General features: G+C 48.9%; 2 protein-coding genes across 3 annotated transcripts in view; both read left to right on the top strand.

The window, feature by feature from the left end:
* The window catches only part of ERGIC1 (endoplasmic reticulum-golgi intermediate compartment 1), a 102,495-nt gene extending 97,404 nt beyond the window's left edge, over positions 1-5,091 (top strand). The window contains exon 10 of the mRNA XM_046667768.1: positions 3,222-5,091. Within this exon, the coding sequence (XP_046523724.1) occupies positions 3,222-3,329 (108 nt within the window). The 3' untranslated portion in view covers positions 3,330-5,091. The remainder of the gene's footprint in view (positions 1-3,221) is intronic.
* Positions 5,092-11,772: 6,681 nt separating this feature from the next.
* Positions 11,773-19,441, top strand: RPL26L1 (ribosomal protein L26 like 1). 2 transcript variants are annotated; one of them, XM_046668330.1, is made up of 4 exons: positions 11,773-11,932; positions 12,296-12,472; positions 18,289-18,429; positions 19,122-19,441. In XM_046668330.1, the coding sequence occupies exons 2-4, from the start codon at positions 12,305-12,307 to the stop codon at positions 19,248-19,250; spliced, it is 438 nt and encodes a 145-aa protein (XP_046524286.1). In that variant the 5' UTR covers positions 11,773-11,932; positions 12,296-12,304; the 3' UTR covers positions 19,251-19,441. The 2 variants fall into 2 exon arrangements, with proteins under 2 accessions (XP_046524286.1, XP_046524285.1); XM_046668329.1 differs by having other exon boundaries at positions 11,777-11,936.
* Positions 19,442-19,950: the final 509 nt, after the last annotated feature.

The following is a 19,950-nucleotide window of genomic DNA, read 5'->3' as shown; positions in this document are numbered from 1 at the left end:
CGACAGGAGGGGCTGCGGCAGCATCAGGCACACACCAGATCTCTGTCAGCCTCTGAGGGCCCCCACCACGTGCCAGAACCCCCCCCTCCTCAGTTGGCCCGTGACCAGCACCTTTGATAGATGGAGGATAATGAGGACAGGCCGCTGAGCTGGGTCCTATCAGCAGAGGCACCGGGAGCTCCCTGCAGGCCCTCCTGAGATCTAGGCTGACAGGGACTCACTCTGGGACGGGTCAGCTGCTCAGCACCTTCCATGCTCCCAGGCCTCAGTTTCCCCACAGCCGTGTGCTTCTTGTACCTCAATGCTCGTGTTGTCTCCTGCTCCAGGCCAGCCCAGTGAAAGGAGGCTTCAGACCCGGTGCCAGATGTATGTGAATCATAGGCACACGCGGGTTCCGGAGTGTGCAGATGAATATAGATGTGTGTGTATGTGTGTGTGTGTGTGGTTATTTTTTATTTTTTTATTATTTGCTTCATTGCACTTAAGTCACATTTTCCTATGCTCTGATCCAAGCTCTAAAAGCATTTTGTGGGATAAAATCTCCCATCATCTGATCCACTCGACCGAAATAAATCAACTCCCCTGCCGTCATCTTCCTTGAAAAGCCCCTGCGTCATGCTCCGAAGCCGGAGGGAGAGGCCTCGCCCGGGGAAGACGCTTCATAATAATCCCCCCAGCGCCCCCAGCCTCTCCATCCCCTGGGGGGCTGCTCTGGTTTCTTGGGCTGTTATTACTGGAATGCCAGCTGCTCCACTTACAGCCCATCCGTACAGACCTGCTCTGTCTGCCTCGGGCCCCACAGGCCTCCGCTTAGCTCATCTCGTGGAAATATCATTTTAAAAATAAACGCCTGTTCAATTCACACTTCCCTCTTGCCTCCGCTATGTCTCCTGGCCTCCTGTACACGGCACCAGAGGATCCATTAAGGCACTGCCGTCTCCCGGAGCCCTCCAGTGGTCGATTGTCAGTGACTGGCCAGCCACCCGCTGGTGCCTTCAGGGCGGCCTCAGAGGCCCTCTGGGGCTGCCCAACTTGACTTCTCCTCAGTCCTGTGGTCATTTAAGTGCTCCTTAAATGTGGCATGGGGGAAAGAGTGAGAGCTCTGGAGGTGGACATACTTGGCTCTGCCACACACATGCCCTGTGACCTTGGGCAAATTATTTCCCACCCTGATCCCCCTGGGTACATGAGTGAAGAGGTGCCTCCCTTCTAGGCATACAGGGCAATGGGTGGTATTGGTTCTTATGAACGGCATAAAGTATGTTCTCAAGGGGAAACTACGTTTAAAGTTTCCTTGCAGGTCTTCTGTGAACTTCTGTCATCTTCTGTCACCCATACTGTGCTGCTTTTATGGCACCAGAAAGCAACTCATAGGTAGGCCAGGAATTTTTGAGTAAAACAGCATGATTGTGATATGTCATGAGTGGAGTTTTGACAGCTTCAAAGCAGTTAGTGCTTTGGTTCGGTGGGGCACTTCATGCCTGAGAAGCCACAGAGTGTCATGTTAAGAGGGCAGACTCCATGGGGCTGGCCCGGTGGCATGGTAATTGAGTTTGTGCACTCCACTTCGGCAGCCTGGGGTTTGCCGGTTCAAATCCTGGGCATGGACCTATACACTGCTCATCAAGCCATGCTGTGCTGGCGTACCACATACAAAATAGAGGAAGACTGGCACAGATGTTAGCTCAGGGACCATCTTCCTCAAGCAAAAAGAGGAACATTGGCAACAGATGTTAGCTCAGGGCCAATCTTCCTCACCAAAAAACAAGTGCAGGGGCCAGCCCCATGGCCAAATGTTTAAAGTTCTGTGTGCTCTGCTTTGGCAGCCCAGGGTTTGTGGGTTCAGATCCTAGGCATGGAGCTACTTCACGCGTCAGCCATGCTGTGGAGGCATCCCACATACAAAATAGAGGAAGACTGGCCCAGATGTTAGCTCAGGGCCAGTCTTCCTCACCAAACAAATAAATAAATAAATGAGTGAATGAATGAATACATGCATGCAGACTCCACAGTTTTGAACCCCAGTTCAGCCACTGATCACTGTGGCATTGGACAAGCGATCAGTGTCTCTGCCTCAGTTTCCTTGGCTATAAAATAGGTATAAGAAAAGTCCCTATCTCCTGGGGTTGGCCTGGGGATGCCGTGAGGTAGGAGGCATGAACACTTCAAATCATGCCTGGCACAGGGAAGATGCTGTGTACATCCTGTGCGTTTGTTGTGGTCATTATATTATTATGTGGCGGGAGGTTAGGAAGGACAGACGTGCAAGTGGCATTCATTTTCATCTCACTCCTACAGCAGTTCTTCATCGGGGGCAGTTTTGACAATGTTTGGAGTCATTCTGGTTGTCACAACAGGGAGGAGAGGGTACGATTGGCATCTCATGGGCGGAGGCCCAGATGCTCCTGAACGTCCTTCAGCGCACAGGACAGCCCCCGCCACAGAGGATTATCAGGTCCCAAAAGTAAATAGCGCGACGCTGTGAGAAACTTGGCCGTGATGGGACCTTTCTGGTAGCGCCGTGGGCCCCTTTCTCTTCTCTAGCACTTGCCTTGGTTCTGCTTTGCATCTCTTGGTGTGATTATTTGACTACTACCTATCCCACTTATATAATGCAAGCTTCTGAGTGTGAGAGAAGATTTCTCTCTCCAGGCTGTCCAGGCCGGTGCTGCCTAGTCAGCCCACCCCAGATCGCAGTCGAGGCAGCACTGGGACCTGTCAGACCAAGTTGAGGTCCCAGGATCGCCGCTTCCTGGCTGTGTGACCTTGGGCCAGTGGCACCGCCTTTCTGAACCTCCATTTCTTCACCACAAATGGGATTGTAAATAGCTGATAAATTTAGAGTAAAAGTTAAGATCGCAGGGCTCCAGGGTCAAGACATACCTGAATTCCAGTCACAGCTCTGCTACTTACTCTGTGAACTTAGTTACCTAACTAAGCCTCAGTTTCCTCATCTGTGAAATAGGTCTAATCCCGTTCCTCGTTCAGAGGGTTCATATGGGAAGGAGCTGATGCTGATTACTATTATTATTATTATAGTATTAAATTCATCATCCAACAAGTGGGTTTTTTGAGCCCTATGTTCCAGACCCCATTGGTTACCATGTGGTGGGCATGATGGGGCAGAGCGTCTGCATTTGCTGAGCTCATCATCTCGTGATTTGGGAGGTGTCTGACCTGGCAGTCCCCCAGTGCTGATCTCTGACCTACCCCCGTTTCAGATCTGTGCCATCATTGGTGGGACCTTCACTGTTGCCGGCATTCTGGACTCCTGTATCTTCACAGCCTCAGAGGCCTGGAAGAAGATCCAGCTGGGCAAGATGCATTGATGACCTGCCCGGCCCCGTGGCCAAGGACCCAGGGAGACTGCCAGCCCTGCCTCCGCGCCCTGTCTCCTCCTGCCCTCTCTCTGGCCCAGGATCTGGCTGTGTCCCCAAGTGGTGGTGGGGGGAGGGAGGAGGTGGCTCATGGTTTCGCAGCTACCTCTTTTCCCCAAGTTTAATTTTAGACAAACTACACTGCCTGAAGTAGTGGTGCCCCTTTCCCTGGGGAGCCCCAAGACCAGAGTCAGGGAAGGGGGTCTTGAGGATATTGGGGACCACTCCTGAAGGATACAGTCCCTTCCCTCTTAGGGAATAGCTCAGAATCCACGTCAACCAGCTCTCATCCAGGCTCTGACAATCTCAAAGCCCCCGCCACTGGGACGCTCTAATCACCCGCAGACCTGGGCTCTCAGCTTTGGACCAGGCTGCCCAATGGTACCTCCCACCTGGCGCCCTCAACAAGGGATGGTACTGCCCAGGCAAGCCCCTGAGAGATGGCATTGTAGCTGGGACCCTCGCTACCCCTCCATCCCTTCCTGCCTGCCCTAGAACCCAGGCCTCAAGTCCCTTATCCCCATCCCTTTCTTTTTCTCCCAAGAAGCAGATGCCCAGTTGCTGAGCAGCAGCGGTGGAGACTGAAATCTGCCCACTGGTCCCTGGGCAGGTGGCAAGTTCCCCTTCCTTTCTTCACCTTGCTCCTCTGAACCCTGTGCCAATGTGCCTCGGCCGGCCCCTGTGCTGTGTGGCAAGAGCATCTCTTGGTGGAGGGGCTGGTTGTGACCGGGAGGTCCTTCTTTGAGAACTAGACATGGTTTGTGCACTTATGTCCAGACGGGAAGCATCCTTCTCGGCAACCCTGAAATCATCAGGTCTCAGCCTGTCCCAGACAGCCAGCATCAGTCCAAGGCCTTAGGTGGGGAAGAAAAGCAGACCAGCATCCTCCCGTCTGTGGACGTCCACCTTCTGGGCGCCCAGGAGGTGCACAGCGCTGGCACCTCTCTGCAGCTCGGTTGTGGCCCACTTGCCACTGAGCTCCCCTGTTGGCTGGCCACACACCAACACATTCCTTGTCCCTGGGTGGCTCCACTGTCTCCCCACTTGCTCCTGGCCTGGGTCCCTACCCCACTGCTCCCTCGCGTCCTTCCCCGTTAGTCCCAAAAGGGAGGAGCAATGGTGCAGGCACTAATTCCACCCAGGGAATTTTAGGTATGCCCTCGTGTCCCAGGGAGAGAGCCGCCCGCCTCTTTTCCATTTATATCAAGATTGTTTGCATACTTTTGTAATTAAGGGGAGTGTCCAGTGGAAGGAGTTTTTAAATTATATCTCTATGGATAGCTCAAGTCTCTGCCATTTGTAATTTTTGGCTCCGTATTCCAATTAGAAAAGCTTCCCCTTTTGCATATAGGTTGACTGATGTTGTGAATGTAAACTGCATTTGGTTATTTCTGGTGTCTGTGGCCACTTGATGGATTTTTTTTCACATTCTGTTCCCCAGTTACAGAAGGAGTCCCTCTGGTGTGTGAATACACGTGCCTGTAGAGGGTGGGCAGGGCGGGGTGGGGAAATGGGCGGCATGCACATGAGTTAGAATTCCACTTTTATGCATTTTTTAAAAAAAAAAACTTGCGGACATAGGGGATGTCGGTTTCCTATGGAAGAGACACCTCTGACCCATTATTCTTATAAACAAAATCTCCAGGGAAAAAAGTGTTTTAGTTCTTTCCCCACTCATCGGGTTCAAATAGATTAAAAGGCTAATTTTCAGAAATATTGCTGCGTGTTTCTTTCTACCTGATCTTGGCTGGGCGGCCTGGAGGCTGGGGTCACAGTCAGCATGGGATTTCATTCCAGAGGAGAGAAATTGGGAAATGTGGGAAAGATCTGTGAGGAGGATCAGAAAGTCAAGACCCCTTGGATGCAGCCCCTCCTTTATGGAGTCCCTACCGAATGTTCCAGATCTGTCACTTTTGAGCTGTGCGGCCTCAGGCCGGGTCCCTAACCTCTCAGTGCCTCAGTTTCCTCAGGTAAAAAGGGGAAAAGTAATTACCCCACATAGAGCTGTCGTGGAAATTAAGTCTATCATATGTGCAAGTAAATCATGCTGGATCAGAACGAGCTCATGGATGCAGGAAAGTGGTACATGGTAAATTTTGAAAAATGGGAGTCGTTTCCACATAACCCCCAAATACAATATAATCTCCTTGAGAACAGTACTAACCTTTCTCCCAGCTTTGAGCCAAGGGCTGCATGAATGAAAGGTGTTTCATAAATTCTTGATTTCTGAGGACCTGGCATTCCATTTTCAGCCCTAAGCTCAGCAAAGGCAGATCATCAGCTATGCTGGTACTCACCATCCCGCTGTGCAGTCCTTGGAGGACCTTCCCGCAACGGCACAAATGTGGGTAAGCACATCAGGGATGAAAGTGGGAGCCAGCGGTCTGCAAGAAACTCTTCATTGAGCCTCCCCGTTCTCTCTCTAACATCCTGTCTGATATCTGAGTTTTGTGACACTCAAAGCTGGTAGTCAAGAGCAGTGTGCCTACCGTCAGTCAGTTTTGTGGCTTCCCAAACCTGTTTCTGCCAACTGTGCTTTATGCTGTAGGGATGTGACTTAGTTAACCCATGAAATATGACTGACAATGAAAGCAGCTACAAAACTGAGTTGAATACTTTGGAGAGACCTAGTAAAAGTGAGTTGCCACCCCCTCCTCAAAATTAGAATTAGATGTGAACAAGACGACCGAAAAGGTTAGGGGGTGGGGGAGGTCCTTGAGGATTGTGCATTCACATTGAAAGGGTCTTAAGTCCTTGCTCCACATTAAAGAAACCGAAAACTGGAACTCTCTGGTTGCTTTATTTAAGGACACGCTTTATGTAAGGATAATGAAGAAGGACTCCAATAGAGGTCTCTCAGGGAAAAAGCCCTGCTTCAGGGTCAAAAGATTGGCGAATACGTTTTAAGTTGACGTAAAACAGTTAAAGTATGTATGTGTCCTTTCTATGATTTCTCTCTTAAACCAATTCAGTTATCTAGCCAAGTGCAGATTGCGGTGTTTTGGTGTAAGAGGATTTCTCCCTCAGGGATTACAGCGCAGACCCACAGCGGGCAGGGGATGGGCTAGGGCTGTGCTGGTTCAGGCAGCAAGGGCTCCTCCTGTGGAGGCTGCAGCTGCCAAAGAGGTGCGTCGGCGACGAGAGAAGCCCCAGGGCTGTGGCCGCACTACCTGCGCGGGTACCGCAGACGCGATGTGAACCTTGGGAAGAAGTGGGGTGCAGCGTGGGGCTCATGAGTGGCAGCTGTAGTTTTTATTACCATATATCCTCAGTTAGTTTTTGATTCTTGCCAGAAACAAAGACATTTTCTCAATGTGGCAGACCACTGGTAGTCCTAACCCGTTCTGAAGAAACTGGGTCATTAGCTGCTCCAGCAGGTAGATGCAGCTGTCTAGAGATGTGAGAGGGGGCCCGGGGGGAGGAGAACATCCACCTGAGACCCTTTTCCCTCCCCAGTGGGTGTCTTCTGTCAGTCACGTAGCAATGAGGCCATGCACTTTATTCTGGCGAAAATAAATTATTTCTGCCTTAACTGTTGTAGTAGCAGGCACCAGTGGTTGGGCATTCTCCATGTACCAGGCAAGGAGTGACTGTTCAGGCCCAGCCTTTCTTAATCCTCAAGCAGTCCTACGAAGTGAGTGTGACCTCCTTTCTAGGAAGGGGAACACAGGATTTAGTAACTTGTCTCCATCACACAGCCAGCTGGTGGTAAAGCTGGACTTCAAACCCATGTCCGGCCGCCTGACTCCAGGGTTACAAGGAATTGTGTGGTTCCACCTCATCTCCAAGATCACCCTTTTTTTTCTTTTTTCTTTTTTTTTTTTTGTTGAGGAAGATTAGCCCTGAGCTAACTACTGCCAGTCCTCCTCTTTTTGCTGAGGAGGACTGGCCCTGAGCTAGCATCCATGCCCATCTTCCTCTACTTTATATGTGGGACGCCTACCACCAAGTAGTGCGTGCCAAGCGATGCCATGTCCGCACCCAGGATCCGAACCGGCGAACCCCAGGCCACTGAGAAGCAGAAGGTTCGAACTTAACCGCTGCGCCTCCGGTCAGGCCCCCTCCAAGATCGTCTTATCTGTGTCGAAAGGGAAAGCCGACACCCCCTCCCACCCATCCCGGCCACCAGAAAAAGGGAAAATTGAAAGTAGCGAGGGTCTTCTGTCTTTTGTTTTCTTCCTTTAGACAGCCTGCAGAGAAAAGCTAAATTGAAAGTTGGGGATATTCTTAAACAAGAATTTAAAACCCTTAAAATATGATTTTAATTACACAAATGATACATGCTCATAGTGCCATTGGAGGAAAATCAGAGCAAAAGGGAAAATTAAAGTCACCCATAATGCCACTAATCTGAGATAATCACTGTTCACATTTTACTGACATCCTTCCATAAACAAAATGGGATCGTGCTGTTAATATTATTTTGCAGATTACTTTTTTCCTCCTTAATAGACACCTTTCTATGTTAATGACTATGAATCTCATCATTATCTCAATACTATATTGGCTGCAAGATAACAATAGCCATATTGAGTATCTAATGGTGGATCATGTTCACATTCTGCTCCCATCTCTTTCTGTTTTCTCAGCTATAAAGGGGACAATTCAGAGGGTTCTTTGCCAGATTAAATAAGGTGATGTTGTAAAGTTGTTGGCACAATGCCTGACAGTAAATGCTCAGCCTAATAAAATTGGCCATTTTTTTTTTTTCAGAGATTGGCACCTGAGCTAACAACTGTTGCCAATCTTTTTTTTTTTTTTTTTTTTTTTTTTTTTCCCCCAAATCCCCCCGGACAAAGTTGTATATCTTAGTTGCAGGTCCTTCTAGTTGTGGCATGTGGGACGCCGCCTCAACGTGGCTTGATAAGTGGTACCATGTCCATGCCCAGCATCCGAACGGGCAAAACCCTGGGCCACCGCAGCAGAGCGGGCCGACTTAACCGCTTGGCCACAGGGCCAGCCCCAGATTGGCCATTGTTATTCATTCACTTAATAAACAATAATTTCTACCACTTACTAAGTGCTTACTTTGTGCCAGACATTGTGCTAAGAGTTCATTTAATCCTGACACCAAACCGATGTGGTAAGTACTATCATTATTCCCATTTCTCAGATGAGGAAAGTGAGTGACCAGGAGGCCAAATATCTTATCGAAAGTGTATTCAGGAAATGGTGGAGATCCAGACCGAGGCAGTCAGAATCCAGGGCCCAGGTACTTCCCACCACATCAGCCTCTGCCTCAGAGACATGAAAATATTCCCTGGGCATTTCCTCTGTGCCAGCCGTGGGCTAGGTCCTGGGGCTTCTCTACCAGTCCCTGTTCGTGTTTCCAAGGGTGGGCATGAGGGAAGACAGTGGGCAATCCCACTAAATCCTCATTAGACTGACGGAGCCTAGGCATTTTACCTGGTGATGTCATTGCGCCTGTCTTAATTCCCTGATCCACACTGGGGGTAAAAAAATGTCTCATCACCCTGGTGGATCGTGAATACACCTTGATGATCTTGGGTTGTGAGGCTCTGCCCTCACATGGGTGCCCTGTGCTGAGGAGGCTCTCACTCCTTGGGAGCAGGGACGAGACCTCACCGCCCCCCGCCCCGGATCCCTTTGATCTAGCCCTGTACCTGTGGCTCCATGCAGGTACCAAATAAACGATGATTAATTTAATGAGCAAATGCATGAATGCATATGTGAGTGAGTTAACGAATGAGTGAGATAGAGAAGTGAATGAATGAACAGAGAAGGAGCCAGTGAGTGAGTGAATGAATGAATGCACGAATGAACAAACTCATCAGCGGGCTTGGGTCTGAAGAAGTGTAAAGCTGCTCTGACCCTCCTGTGCACTCGGTCATAACAGCGTCTGCTCCTGCCATGCCCATGGGAAATGGCCTCCTTTCCCTCCCCCCCCCCCCAGCTTTACTGAGATATAATTGACCTATGACATTGTGTAAGTTTAAGGTGTACAACACGTTGATCTGATACACTTACGTACTGCGAAATGATTGCCACAGTGTTAGCTAACCCCTCCAGCACCTCTTGTGGCGAGAACATAGAAGATCTTCCCTTCCTGGGACTCTTCCCCCACCTCCTTCCTCCTGGAGCCTGACACACACGTAATGGGTGGCCTTACAGTTGCTATTGCGTCAACGACTTTCACTGCATACTCTGCTGCCTGGCTTCTGCCAACAGTCCAGGTGTGGCCATCCTCCCTGAGTCCGAGGCCAGAGGTCTCCAGCACTGACTGCAGGGGGTCTGGAATCCAGCAAGCCCCGGGATGAGGCCAGGTGCGCTGGTTGATCAAGAGTAAACACGTGTTTGACAACTTCACATCACATGTCAGGGGACACTAATAAACTCGGAGAGAGCACAGGACGTGCCTGAGTCTGGCAAGCATCCCCCTTTCTGAATTTCAAGGTTAGCCACAAACTCTTCTATCTGGCATCCGCCACAAAGTAGGTGCTCAATACACACTGCTCCAGACTTAGAAGATTTCAACTTTGTGATGGTGGGTTCCAGCACGGAGTTCCATGTATTGTTGTATTGCACAGCTCTCAGATGAGGTCGGCTTTGGGATTCACCTTACTTTAAAGATTTACTCTAGGATGAATATGTCTACATTGTAATGAATGTTTTGGTTTTTTTCTTTTTTTCTTTTTTCTTTTGAAATATACATAGACTTAAATCATCTTGTGAAATGACACTGTGTGTGCATAAAGGTTTCTACTCCTTAAAAAATCTTTGAGGGGCTGCCCAGTGGCCTAGCAGTTAAGTTTGCACACTCTGCTTCAGTAGCCTAGGGTTCACCAGTTCAGATCCGGGGTGAGGACCTATGCATCACTTATCAAGCCATGCTGTGGCAGGCGTCCCACATATAAAGTAGAGGAAGATGAGCACAGATGTTAGCTCAGGGCCAATCTTCTTCAGCAAAAAAAAAAAAAAAAAATGAAGAAGAGGATTGGCAGCAGATGTTAGCTCAGGGCTAGTCTTCCTCAAAAAAAAAAAATCTTTGAAAATTGTTGATCTTGTTCAACTTCTTACTCAATGCATTTTCAGCTTACGATATTTTCAACTTAAGGTGAGTTTATTGGACTTAACCCCATCCTATGTCGAGGAAGATCTATAGATATGAATTGAATGAATCAATTCATTCCGCGCAGAATGAATCAATCAGTGGGCGTCTCCGAGCCAGGACCGAGACCTTTCATTCCCAGGGCCCACGCAGGGGTCTCAGCCTGAGGATCCGTGGGTGGCGCCAGCTCCTCAGGGCAGTCTTCGCGGGGGCGGGAGGCGGAGCTCAGCACAACACGGCGAGGCGAGGTGCGGCCGGGTGGGCGGGGCCTGGAGGGGCGGGGTGGACGGGGCCTGGAGGAGCCGGGCGCGGTGGGGGGGGGGGGGGGGAAGGAGCGGGGCGTGAAGGAGCGGGGCGCGGGGTTGTGCGCCGGGCTTGGGGGGACCTCGGGGAGCCGGGGGTGGGGTCGGGGGGCTGAAGCCGCAAACCCCAGGCGCCCTCGGGCCGCCGAGTCCCGGCACCGAGTAGGGCCTTTCCGAAGACTCGCAGAGTCGAGAAGGGAGAGACAGCACAACCCGAGCTCCAGCCAGCCTGGCGCATGGCACGTGTTTCTTCAAACACGGAAAGCCTACACTTTCCCTCCGGAGAGCTAATGGGAAAAGTCTGAATGGGGGAACTCTGGTGAGTGTGAGGCCGGCCTTAGGGCTGCCCTAGAGCAAGCCGCACTCATAGGCCTCTGCTTTTATTAGGAAAAATGGCTGACCGTGATTGACCGCTATGTGCCAGACACTGTTCTTAACACTCGACAAGGAGCCCCTTAATTCTCGTAACAACTCTGTGAGGCACCTACTAAGATCATCCCCATTTCACAGATGAGCAAACAGGCTCAGAAACAAGCAGACATCTCTCCACGGTCCAGCAACGTGAAGAGGCGCTTGGGTCCAGGTCTGACTCTACAACCCAGCTCTTAGCAACAGGACTGAAAAACTACGGGGAAGTTTTGCAAGACGAAGTGCTTGGTTCGAAACTATCCTCAAACACGGGTGCACCTCAAAATCTTTGGGGGATGGTTCTTGCTTTAAATTCAGAATCCTGACCTCGACCTACCACTGTCTTGGTCTTGTAGGACTACGACGGAGCACGAAAATCTGCGTTTTGATTAGGCTCCTCCGTGATTTTGCAGAAGCAAGTCTGCAGATTGCATTTGGATCGTCATGATGTTGAAAGACCTCTGTGGAGGGGAACGGAAGCAAAGAAAGAGTTCGGGATAGCAAAGAGACTATTGGTGTACCTAGAAAAAAGACGTCAATAAGCTTCTGTCGCAGGCCCTACAGAAGGACGCCCCTTCTCCCCAGCGATGCCAACGCCTCGTGGTAGCGCCGGGGACCTCTCGGAACGGGGCACTGCGATTCCACCCCAAGCCGCGGGGGGCGCCATTCAGTTTGCTTCCTGCGGAAATGGGGCACCGCTTCCTTTCTACGCTTGCGCGGCAGGGACGCCTCACTTCCGGCCCTGCGCGCGCACCTTCTGAGCCGCGCAGCGCCAGGTAGGTGAGTGGAAGTTAGTGTTTTCTCCGCATGTGACGCTCTCCGCTCCACAGGACCCTTCCCCACGTGCTGCGGGGTCCCCGCCTCCCCAGATCTCCGCTTGGCCCCTGACCGTGCCTCCTTCTCCAGCCCGAGCCTTCCTCCCCCGGCCAGCCTCAAGGCCCGGTGCCGCCCTCTCCCCACGCCCGCACGCACGCGTCCTGGTATCCCCTAGACCCCTCACATCCCCCCTTCCCCCTCGGTCGCCTTCTTCCGAGGCGGCCGCCTCCGTAGAGCGCTTGCGCAGGGGTAGGGAGGAGTGTCCTGGGTGGAGAGCAAGCCCTGAGACCCCACCGAGCGCCCCTTCGCCCCTCTCTGTGCAGACGGTCACCATGAAGTTCAACCCCTTCGTGACCTCGGACCGCAGCAAAAACCGCAAACGCCACTTCAACGCTCCCTCGCACGTGCGCAGGAAGATCATGTCGTCGCCGCTCTCCAAGGAGCTGCGGCAGAAGTATAACGTGCGCTCCATGCCCATCCGCAAGGACGACGAGGTCCAGGTACGTCTCCCTCGGCCCTGGTTGCCCAGCCGCGTGGCGCTCGGGCGCCGCTTTGGCCTGAGGACGTTGTGTATGCTTGGACCTGGGAGACTCACGTGCCCTCAGGACCCTGCCAAGGAACGTGACCTGCAGATGTGTTCGACCGAAGCTGGGCCCCAGAGCCAGCAGGGAGTGCCTGCCCAGCTTCATTAGGAGCGTTCAAGTTCAGTTTTTTCATAATAATTTCTTTAAAAACAGTATGCCAGCTAAGCAAAACTCTGCCTTGGATTTAGCTGCTAGCTTGCTGGGGCGCTGGTTTCCCAGGTATGGCTCGGGGTGGCTCTTTGACCTCGAATCTGCAGGGCATGGTGCTGTGGTAAGAGCGGTGTGCAGTATCGTTGGCTTTAGTGGAGTGTGGGCGTTGGACGGTCCTGAGCTTGGCAGAGAGGATGGAGAAGCAGCAGCAAGTCAGAGGCATGGAAGTATGAAAGCGCATGGCCCCTGTGAGAGAGTGTAAGCTCTCTGTTCTCCCTGACTGGATCCCGGGATGTCTGGTCGGGAAAGGGGAGTGGCGGGTAGGGGGTGAGGGAAATAGGCAGCGGCTAGATTCCCAAATCGAAGGAATATTTTCTGAGCGCTTATCACGCACTGTTCTAGACACTAGCAGTGAACGAGACTGACAAGGCTCCTGTTATCACAGAGCTCGCATTTTAGAGCAGGGTTTCCCAACCTCAGCAGTGCTGACATCCTGGACTGGATAATTCTACCTTGTGGGGAGCTCTCTTGTGCATTGTAGGATGTTTGGCAGCATCCCTGTCCTCTCCCCACTAGATGCCAGTAGCACTCCTCACAGTTGTGACAAGCAAAAAATTTCCAGTTATTGGCAAATGCCTTGGGGGGCAAAATCCCCCTGTCCACCACACCTCCCCTAGTTGTGAACCATTGTTTTAGAGAATGAGATGCGATAAGGTCAAGGGAGATTGTGGATCATCTAAGGCATTGAGACTTTTTGAAGGTGTGAGGAGCACTTTTAGAGGAAGATTGGAAGCAGAGGGTGTGACAGGAAAGTGTAGGAAGAGTAGTTCAGAGGTGTGATCAACAGTTTGAACTTCTCTCCTGGATCCTTCCCATCAGAATGTTCTAAAATGGAGGAATTGCAAATGTGTATCAGGGCTAGTTAGGCAAATTAAATAAGACAAATGAGCTGATGATCAGAAAATGGCAACTGGAGAGCTCATCCGCCTTTAAAGGAGATTGTTTGTACTTCAGCCCATTGCTGCCTTAGGGAAATGCAAGCTCATTGTTGTCAAATTCTTTGATTTTTCAAGAGAAGTGGAAAATTTAGATTCTCTTCCCAGCCCCACGTTTTCTTCTAGTTACTATTCTCTGTGCCACGTGTATGGCGAGCCGCCTCCAAAAAGTTGTCTGCCCTTCCTCCCCTGCCACTCACTCTAAGATCTTCTCTAGACTGATCTCTGTCTCACTACCTTATAGAAACTGCTTCTGCCTGACGTCACCAGTCACCTCTTTATGACTAAATCCAGTGGACACATCTTGGTCTCATCCTCCTTGACCTTTCCAGCAGCATTTGGCACAGGTGGCTCCACCTTACTTATTATTACTTACTTACTTATTGAAATAGTCTCTCTCTTTGGCTTCTGAGATGGTTCAGGCTCAGGCTCCTTTGCTGGCTTTCTCCTCCGTCTGATCCCCAAATGCTGGAGTTTGTGAGGGCCTGCACCTGGTCTAACATCTCATCTTGCCTACATTGTCTACCAGGGAGATGATATCTGTTCCGGAGCTTTAAAGGTCTGCACTGTGCTAACAACTCCCTCTTTTCTATCCCAGTCCAGACCACTTTCCTGAGCGTAGACCTGTAGATCTGTCTGCCTGCTGAACATCCTTAGTTAGGTATCTTGTAGACATCTCAAATTTCTTATACGGGAGTATTCTTGATCCTAGCCCTCCTACTCCTCTGTAATCGGGTTCTCCTCTGTCTTCCACACCTCGATAAGCAACACTTCTCCACCTGCATGTGCCATAAACCTTTCAGTTATCCTTAACAACCCTCTCCCTAACCGCCTCTTCTAGGCTATCACTGAGTCTTACTGATTCTGCCTCTGAGATAAGTCTTGAATCTGACCAGTTCTTTACATTTCCAGTTTAGTTCAAGGCTCTCTAGCTTCCACTCTTACCCTTCTCAGGCATTCTCCACAGAGGGCTATTATTTGCAAATCAGATCCTGCTTAAAATCTATCAGTGGTCCTTGGTGTGCTTATTGTAAAATCTAAAAGCGTTGACAACAAGGCCCCGGGTGACCCAGTCCTGGTCTGCGTCTCCAGCCTCATCTCACCCTGTTATCTCCCACGTGCTCTGTAGTCCAGACCCCCTGGCCTTTTCCGGTCTTTAAATGCACCTTGATCTGTTTTCCCTCTGTGTGTCTTCGCCCAGAATGCTGCTTCTGTGTAGAAGGCTCTTCCTTTTCCCCTTTCCCTGACTAGCTCCTCATTTTTCAGGTCTTATCTTAAATATCACTTCCTCAGAAAGGCCTTCCCAGATACTTTAATCATGTTATAGCATAGCATCCTTTATTTTTCCTTCATAACAATGAACACAGTTTGAGATCTTTTTTTTTTTTTTAAAGAAAGAAAGGCATGATGTACAAACAGTAAAAGGTACAGGTGAGTTTTGTCATGTGTAGCCATCATCCTAATTATGACATGGACTGTTTTTATCATCCTGGGAAGATCCCATGTGCCATATTCCAGTTAGTGATCATATATTTGCATGTTTACTTGTTATCTGCCTACTACCCATCAGAGTAAGCCCCATGATGCCAGAGAACTTCTCTTTTTTGTTGCCTGACCTCATTATAGAGCCTGGCATACAGCAGGGGCACAGTCAATATTTGTTGGATGAATTAAAAATTATTGACCGGATAGAATTGGAAGGTGAGGTAAAGAAAAGGAGGGTAGGGGAGAAGGAGCTGCCATTTTTGAATGCCTATGAGGTAGGATTTGTTTCCTTTTTAGATATGAAAAAACTGAAATTTGGGTTAAATATTGAAGAAATAATACAGAAAATGAGTGAACCCAGGTCTGACTCCAAAGGCTGTACTGGATAAACACGTGTCCACCAGGAGAATGAAATAGTCCCATTTGGGTTCTTCTGAATTTCACCTCTTTCTCTGAGCAGTCACTATTCTCCTGTTTACAGAGGAAATTAAAGCTATCATCCAGGAACTTTCAGAACTCCTGGCTCCATAGCCTGATTTACCTGCAGTTCGCCCCTCCGTCTTTCTTCTCTCCTGTTACAATGAAAGAGATGCCGCTGTTTCTCTAGGGCTGGTCCATCTGTCATATGCTGCGGTGCTCCACTCTCTGCTCTCCCCTTGAGATCCTTCTATCCGTTATCCCTGTGCTCCGTGGTTTGCTTTAACTTTTCCTCCATACTTGTCCCTTCTCGTCAGCATTTAGACACATTCAGGTTTTCCCCTCTCTGAAAATAAAAACTGACCCCTTAACTTCACATCTCTTTCAAGCATATATCGTCTCTCTCATCATCTTCAGAGCCAGGCTCCTTGGGACTGTCTTCTCACCACCTCCTCCTCACCTCTGGTGAACTTGTCGCCCTGCTGTAGACTTCCCTGGCTTCCATCTGACCGCTCCACCAAGAGCACTGTAGCCACGGTCACCAATGACCAGCTCGTTGTCACGTCTTTTCCTTTACCCCTCCTGTAGTTCACCGTTCCATGGCCCTCTTGGCTGCTCCAAGGCCACGCTCCCCCATTTTCCCATTCTCTCTGGCCACTTCAGTCTCTCTCTCAAGGTCTTCCAAAATGTTGGCTTTCTCAGATTTCTTCATTCTGCCCTCTTATACCACCAGATCTCTGAGCAAAATTAGGCTTCGATTGCCGTCGCTGTTGATGACTCCAACATCTTTGTGGCCGACCTGGTTGGCCTTCCGGCTCTGTGTGGAATTCTCCACTAGAATGTCACTAGGTGCCTCATATTCGACATGTTCCAAACTAAACTGTTTTCTCCTAATGCCCAATTCTTCCCCAATGTTCCATGCCTCTGGGATGGAACATCCAGAGGCGTATCCATCCATCCAGTTGCCCAGCCGGACTGGGTATCATTCTTGCCTCTTCTCCCTCACCTTTCCATTAAGTCATTTTAGTCTTATCCCATCCCCCTGCTCGCTGGGTATAGCATTTGTCCACTTCTCTTTAACCCACTGTTCCTTTAGACTTGTTTTACTAACGTCTTTCTTCAGTCTTGAGGATACGTAATAGGGTCTTTTCACAGATTTTTCTGAATGAGAGTCTCTGGTGATACAGAGGGTGGTGGATTTTCAGTGAGGCCTGGCTGTTCTCTTTTCAACCTGAAAATTGCCTCAGTGAGTAAGCTGGGCAATCTAGGTACTTTTAGGAGCATTGAGATTCGCCATTTCCCTATATGTGGTACTTCCTCTCTGCTTATTAATCAACATCACCTGCATTGTATCAGCTATTTAGAAGGGTCTTGTCTTCAGGGAAGCCATAATCTAGTTGGTTTTCTAACACAGTTGGAACGTGAGCGGAATTTTAGTACATACGCAAAAACAATCCATTCGATTTTTTTTTTTTTTTTTTTTTTTTGGTAGGGAAGGCTTTGCCCTGAGCTAAAATCTGGCCAGCCTTCCTCTTCCCCCCGCCCCCCTTCAAAACCCTAGTGCATGGCTGTATATCCTGGTTGTAAGTCCTTCTGGTTCTTCTGTGTAACGACGGTCACAGCATGGCAACTGACGGATGGGTGGGGTGGTCCTGTGACTGGGAAACGAACCCCAGCCTCCGAAGCAGTGAGGGTGCCAAACTTTAACCACTAGACCATCGGGCTGGCTCAACCCGTTAGATTTTAATTTGACATTTTAATTTTTTTCTGGCTATAAAATATTTGTGTTAATTTTAGAAATATTGAAATTTGGAAGAATATAAATTAGAAAAATAATCATCTGTAACCCTACTTCATGCCTAATAGCAACCATTATTGACATTTGGATATATTTCCATCCCATCGTGTTATATGCCACATATATGAAGCACATACACACAAGATTCAGACTATATTCTATGTATAGCTTTGTATTCTCCTTTTTTCTCTAAAGATCATATCTTGAGCATTTTCATAGGTCATAAGTTACTTTTTGAAAATAGGATTTTAAATGGTTACATGAGAGTCTGAGTATAATGTCTTTAACCATTCTTTATTTAGATCTTGAGAATAATAATATTTTTTCTTTCTTAAATTTTATTTATCTGTTTGTTTATTTTCTGGTGAGGCAGATTGGCCCTCAAGTAACATCTGTGCCCATCTTCCTCTATTTTGTATGTGGGATGCCGCCACAGCATGGCTTGATGAGTGGTGTGTAGGTCCACGCCCAGGATACAAACCCTGGGCCACCAAAGTGGAACGCACGGACTTAACCACTGTGCCACCGGGCCAGCCCCATATTTATTTATTTTTGAGATATAATAGACATATAACTTTGTATTAGTTTCAGATGTACAGTAATTATATTTTTTAATTCTTAGGACTTGTTCTCTGATGGCTATCCTAATTCAAGGAACATTTTGTTTTTCAGATAAAAGAAGAAAAAAATTCAGGTGAATTTCCACCTGACTTAGAATAACACAAAGCAGATTTATACCCAAAAAATAGCTGACTTTTGGCTGCCAGGATTAACCTGCTTTTGTGGAAAAAGTTGTGTGTTAGCATGTGTGTTCCTGATGATCAATTTCCTCGCTATGATAGTCATGCGTTAGAAATGGGGGAATTCTCTTTTGCATTTCCTCTTAGGTGGTTCGAGGACACTACAAAGGTCAGCAAATTGGCAAGGTAGTCCAGGTGTACAGGAAGAAATATGTCATCTACATTGAGCGGGTGCAGCGGGAGAAGGCAAACGGCACGACCGTCCACGTGGGCATTCACCCAAGCAAGGTATCGACGTGTTGGTCCTGTTGACACAGGTGGCCCTGGCATGGGCTTCCAGAGGTGGGTCAGGCAGGCTTGACTGATTCACTGGCTTAATGATATCATGGAGGATCCAGATTCTCTCCCGGTCTGTTTTGTTAGCCTTGGCGAAGGCTCCCTCTTCAAGCAGGTGGCAAGAGAGTGCCAGGCCTTCAGGCATCACTTCCACACTAGATTATGTCCAGAGGGAGGAGAGAGAGCATCTCTTTCTTTGGCCCTCACACCCACCTATGGAATGTGCTGTTCCTCCCTCGCACTCCCAGTTTATGCACTGTCTTGTAGGGTCTCCCTCCTCCAGAGTTTCAGATCCTCGAGGGGAGAATGGTTGGGGTCTTACTTAGCCTTACAATCACTGTATTGCCCAGTAACTGGTGGGAATGCAGGTGTTTTTTAAACAATCCGTTTTGCCTCCCAAGAGATAATAGACAAACCAGAAACATGTTAGTAATACGATTTTTCCAACCTAAATGAGATTTCATATCACTAGACTTATCTAAATGGTCTTCTAGGTCCTCAGGAGTCAGGGGGTGGGAGTTTGGGTAACAGAAGAATGACCTCAAGCTGCTGTTGTCGAGGGAAGCTCTGCTGTACAAAATAATTGTTAGAAATCCTTTCCACTTGGAAAAGTAAAAATCTGTTTGTTTTCTCATTCCCAACAGGTGGTTATCACCAGATTAAAACTAGACAAAGATCGGAAAAAAATTCTTGAACGCAAAGCCAAATCTCGACAAGTTGGAAAAGAGAAAGGCAAATATAAGGAAGAACTTATTGAGAAAATGCAGGAGTGAATATAGCCTGTTCTGTAGCTGTGGTTTAACTAATAGGTTTTTGTTCTGGTCTGTATTCCTTTGAAACTTTTCAGAGTGTCTCTGGAACATTTTGTTTCCTTCCTGTTTTGTTGTTGATATGTGACTCTGTAAATCTACTTTTACTGTTTTGATTAATAATTTTATGAATAAAAATTGGAACTGCTTCCCAATTACAAGTGGAATTCGCATTATATTCTAGACACAATCCATCGTATTATCGGTTCCCGATTGCCAGTCTTTCATACATTTCATCTGCAGAGCAGCAAATGGCAAGTGGTAGGACAGCCCTGCTCCAGCCTGGCCCTCATGCTGATGGATGGACAGGCCAGGGCTCTGGTCCCTGATGCGGGGGTTCGTCCCACTCAGTGGAGGTCGTGTTGTGAACTGGCACGCACAGAGGCCCCACTGAGCAATGGTGCTGCTTTTCACAGCCACGTCTCAGGCCTGACAGATTGCTCTCTGGCCAGCTTCTCCTTTTTGCTCCAACCAAGCCAAATAGTGTGCAGCTCCCTGACCAGGCTGCCCTTCCCAAGATGTTGACTTTGCAAGTGCCGTTTCCATGTGACTGAAATGCCCCTCCTCTCTCCTGAGGCTAACTCAGGAAACCCATGGCCAGTAGGTGATATCAGACAGATACTGTTTGTCTTTCTGTTGTTTTCACAATTAAAAAAAAAAAAGT

This window comes from Equus quagga, chromosome 7 (genome assembly GCF_021613505.1).
Source record: "Equus quagga isolate Etosha38 chromosome 7, UCLA_HA_Equagga_1.0, whole genome shotgun sequence".
NCBI lineage: Eukaryota > Metazoa > Chordata > Mammalia > Perissodactyla > Equidae > Equus > Equus quagga.
Note: the sequence above shows the minus strand (reverse complement) of the source record. Positions and strands in the feature narration are given on the sequence as shown.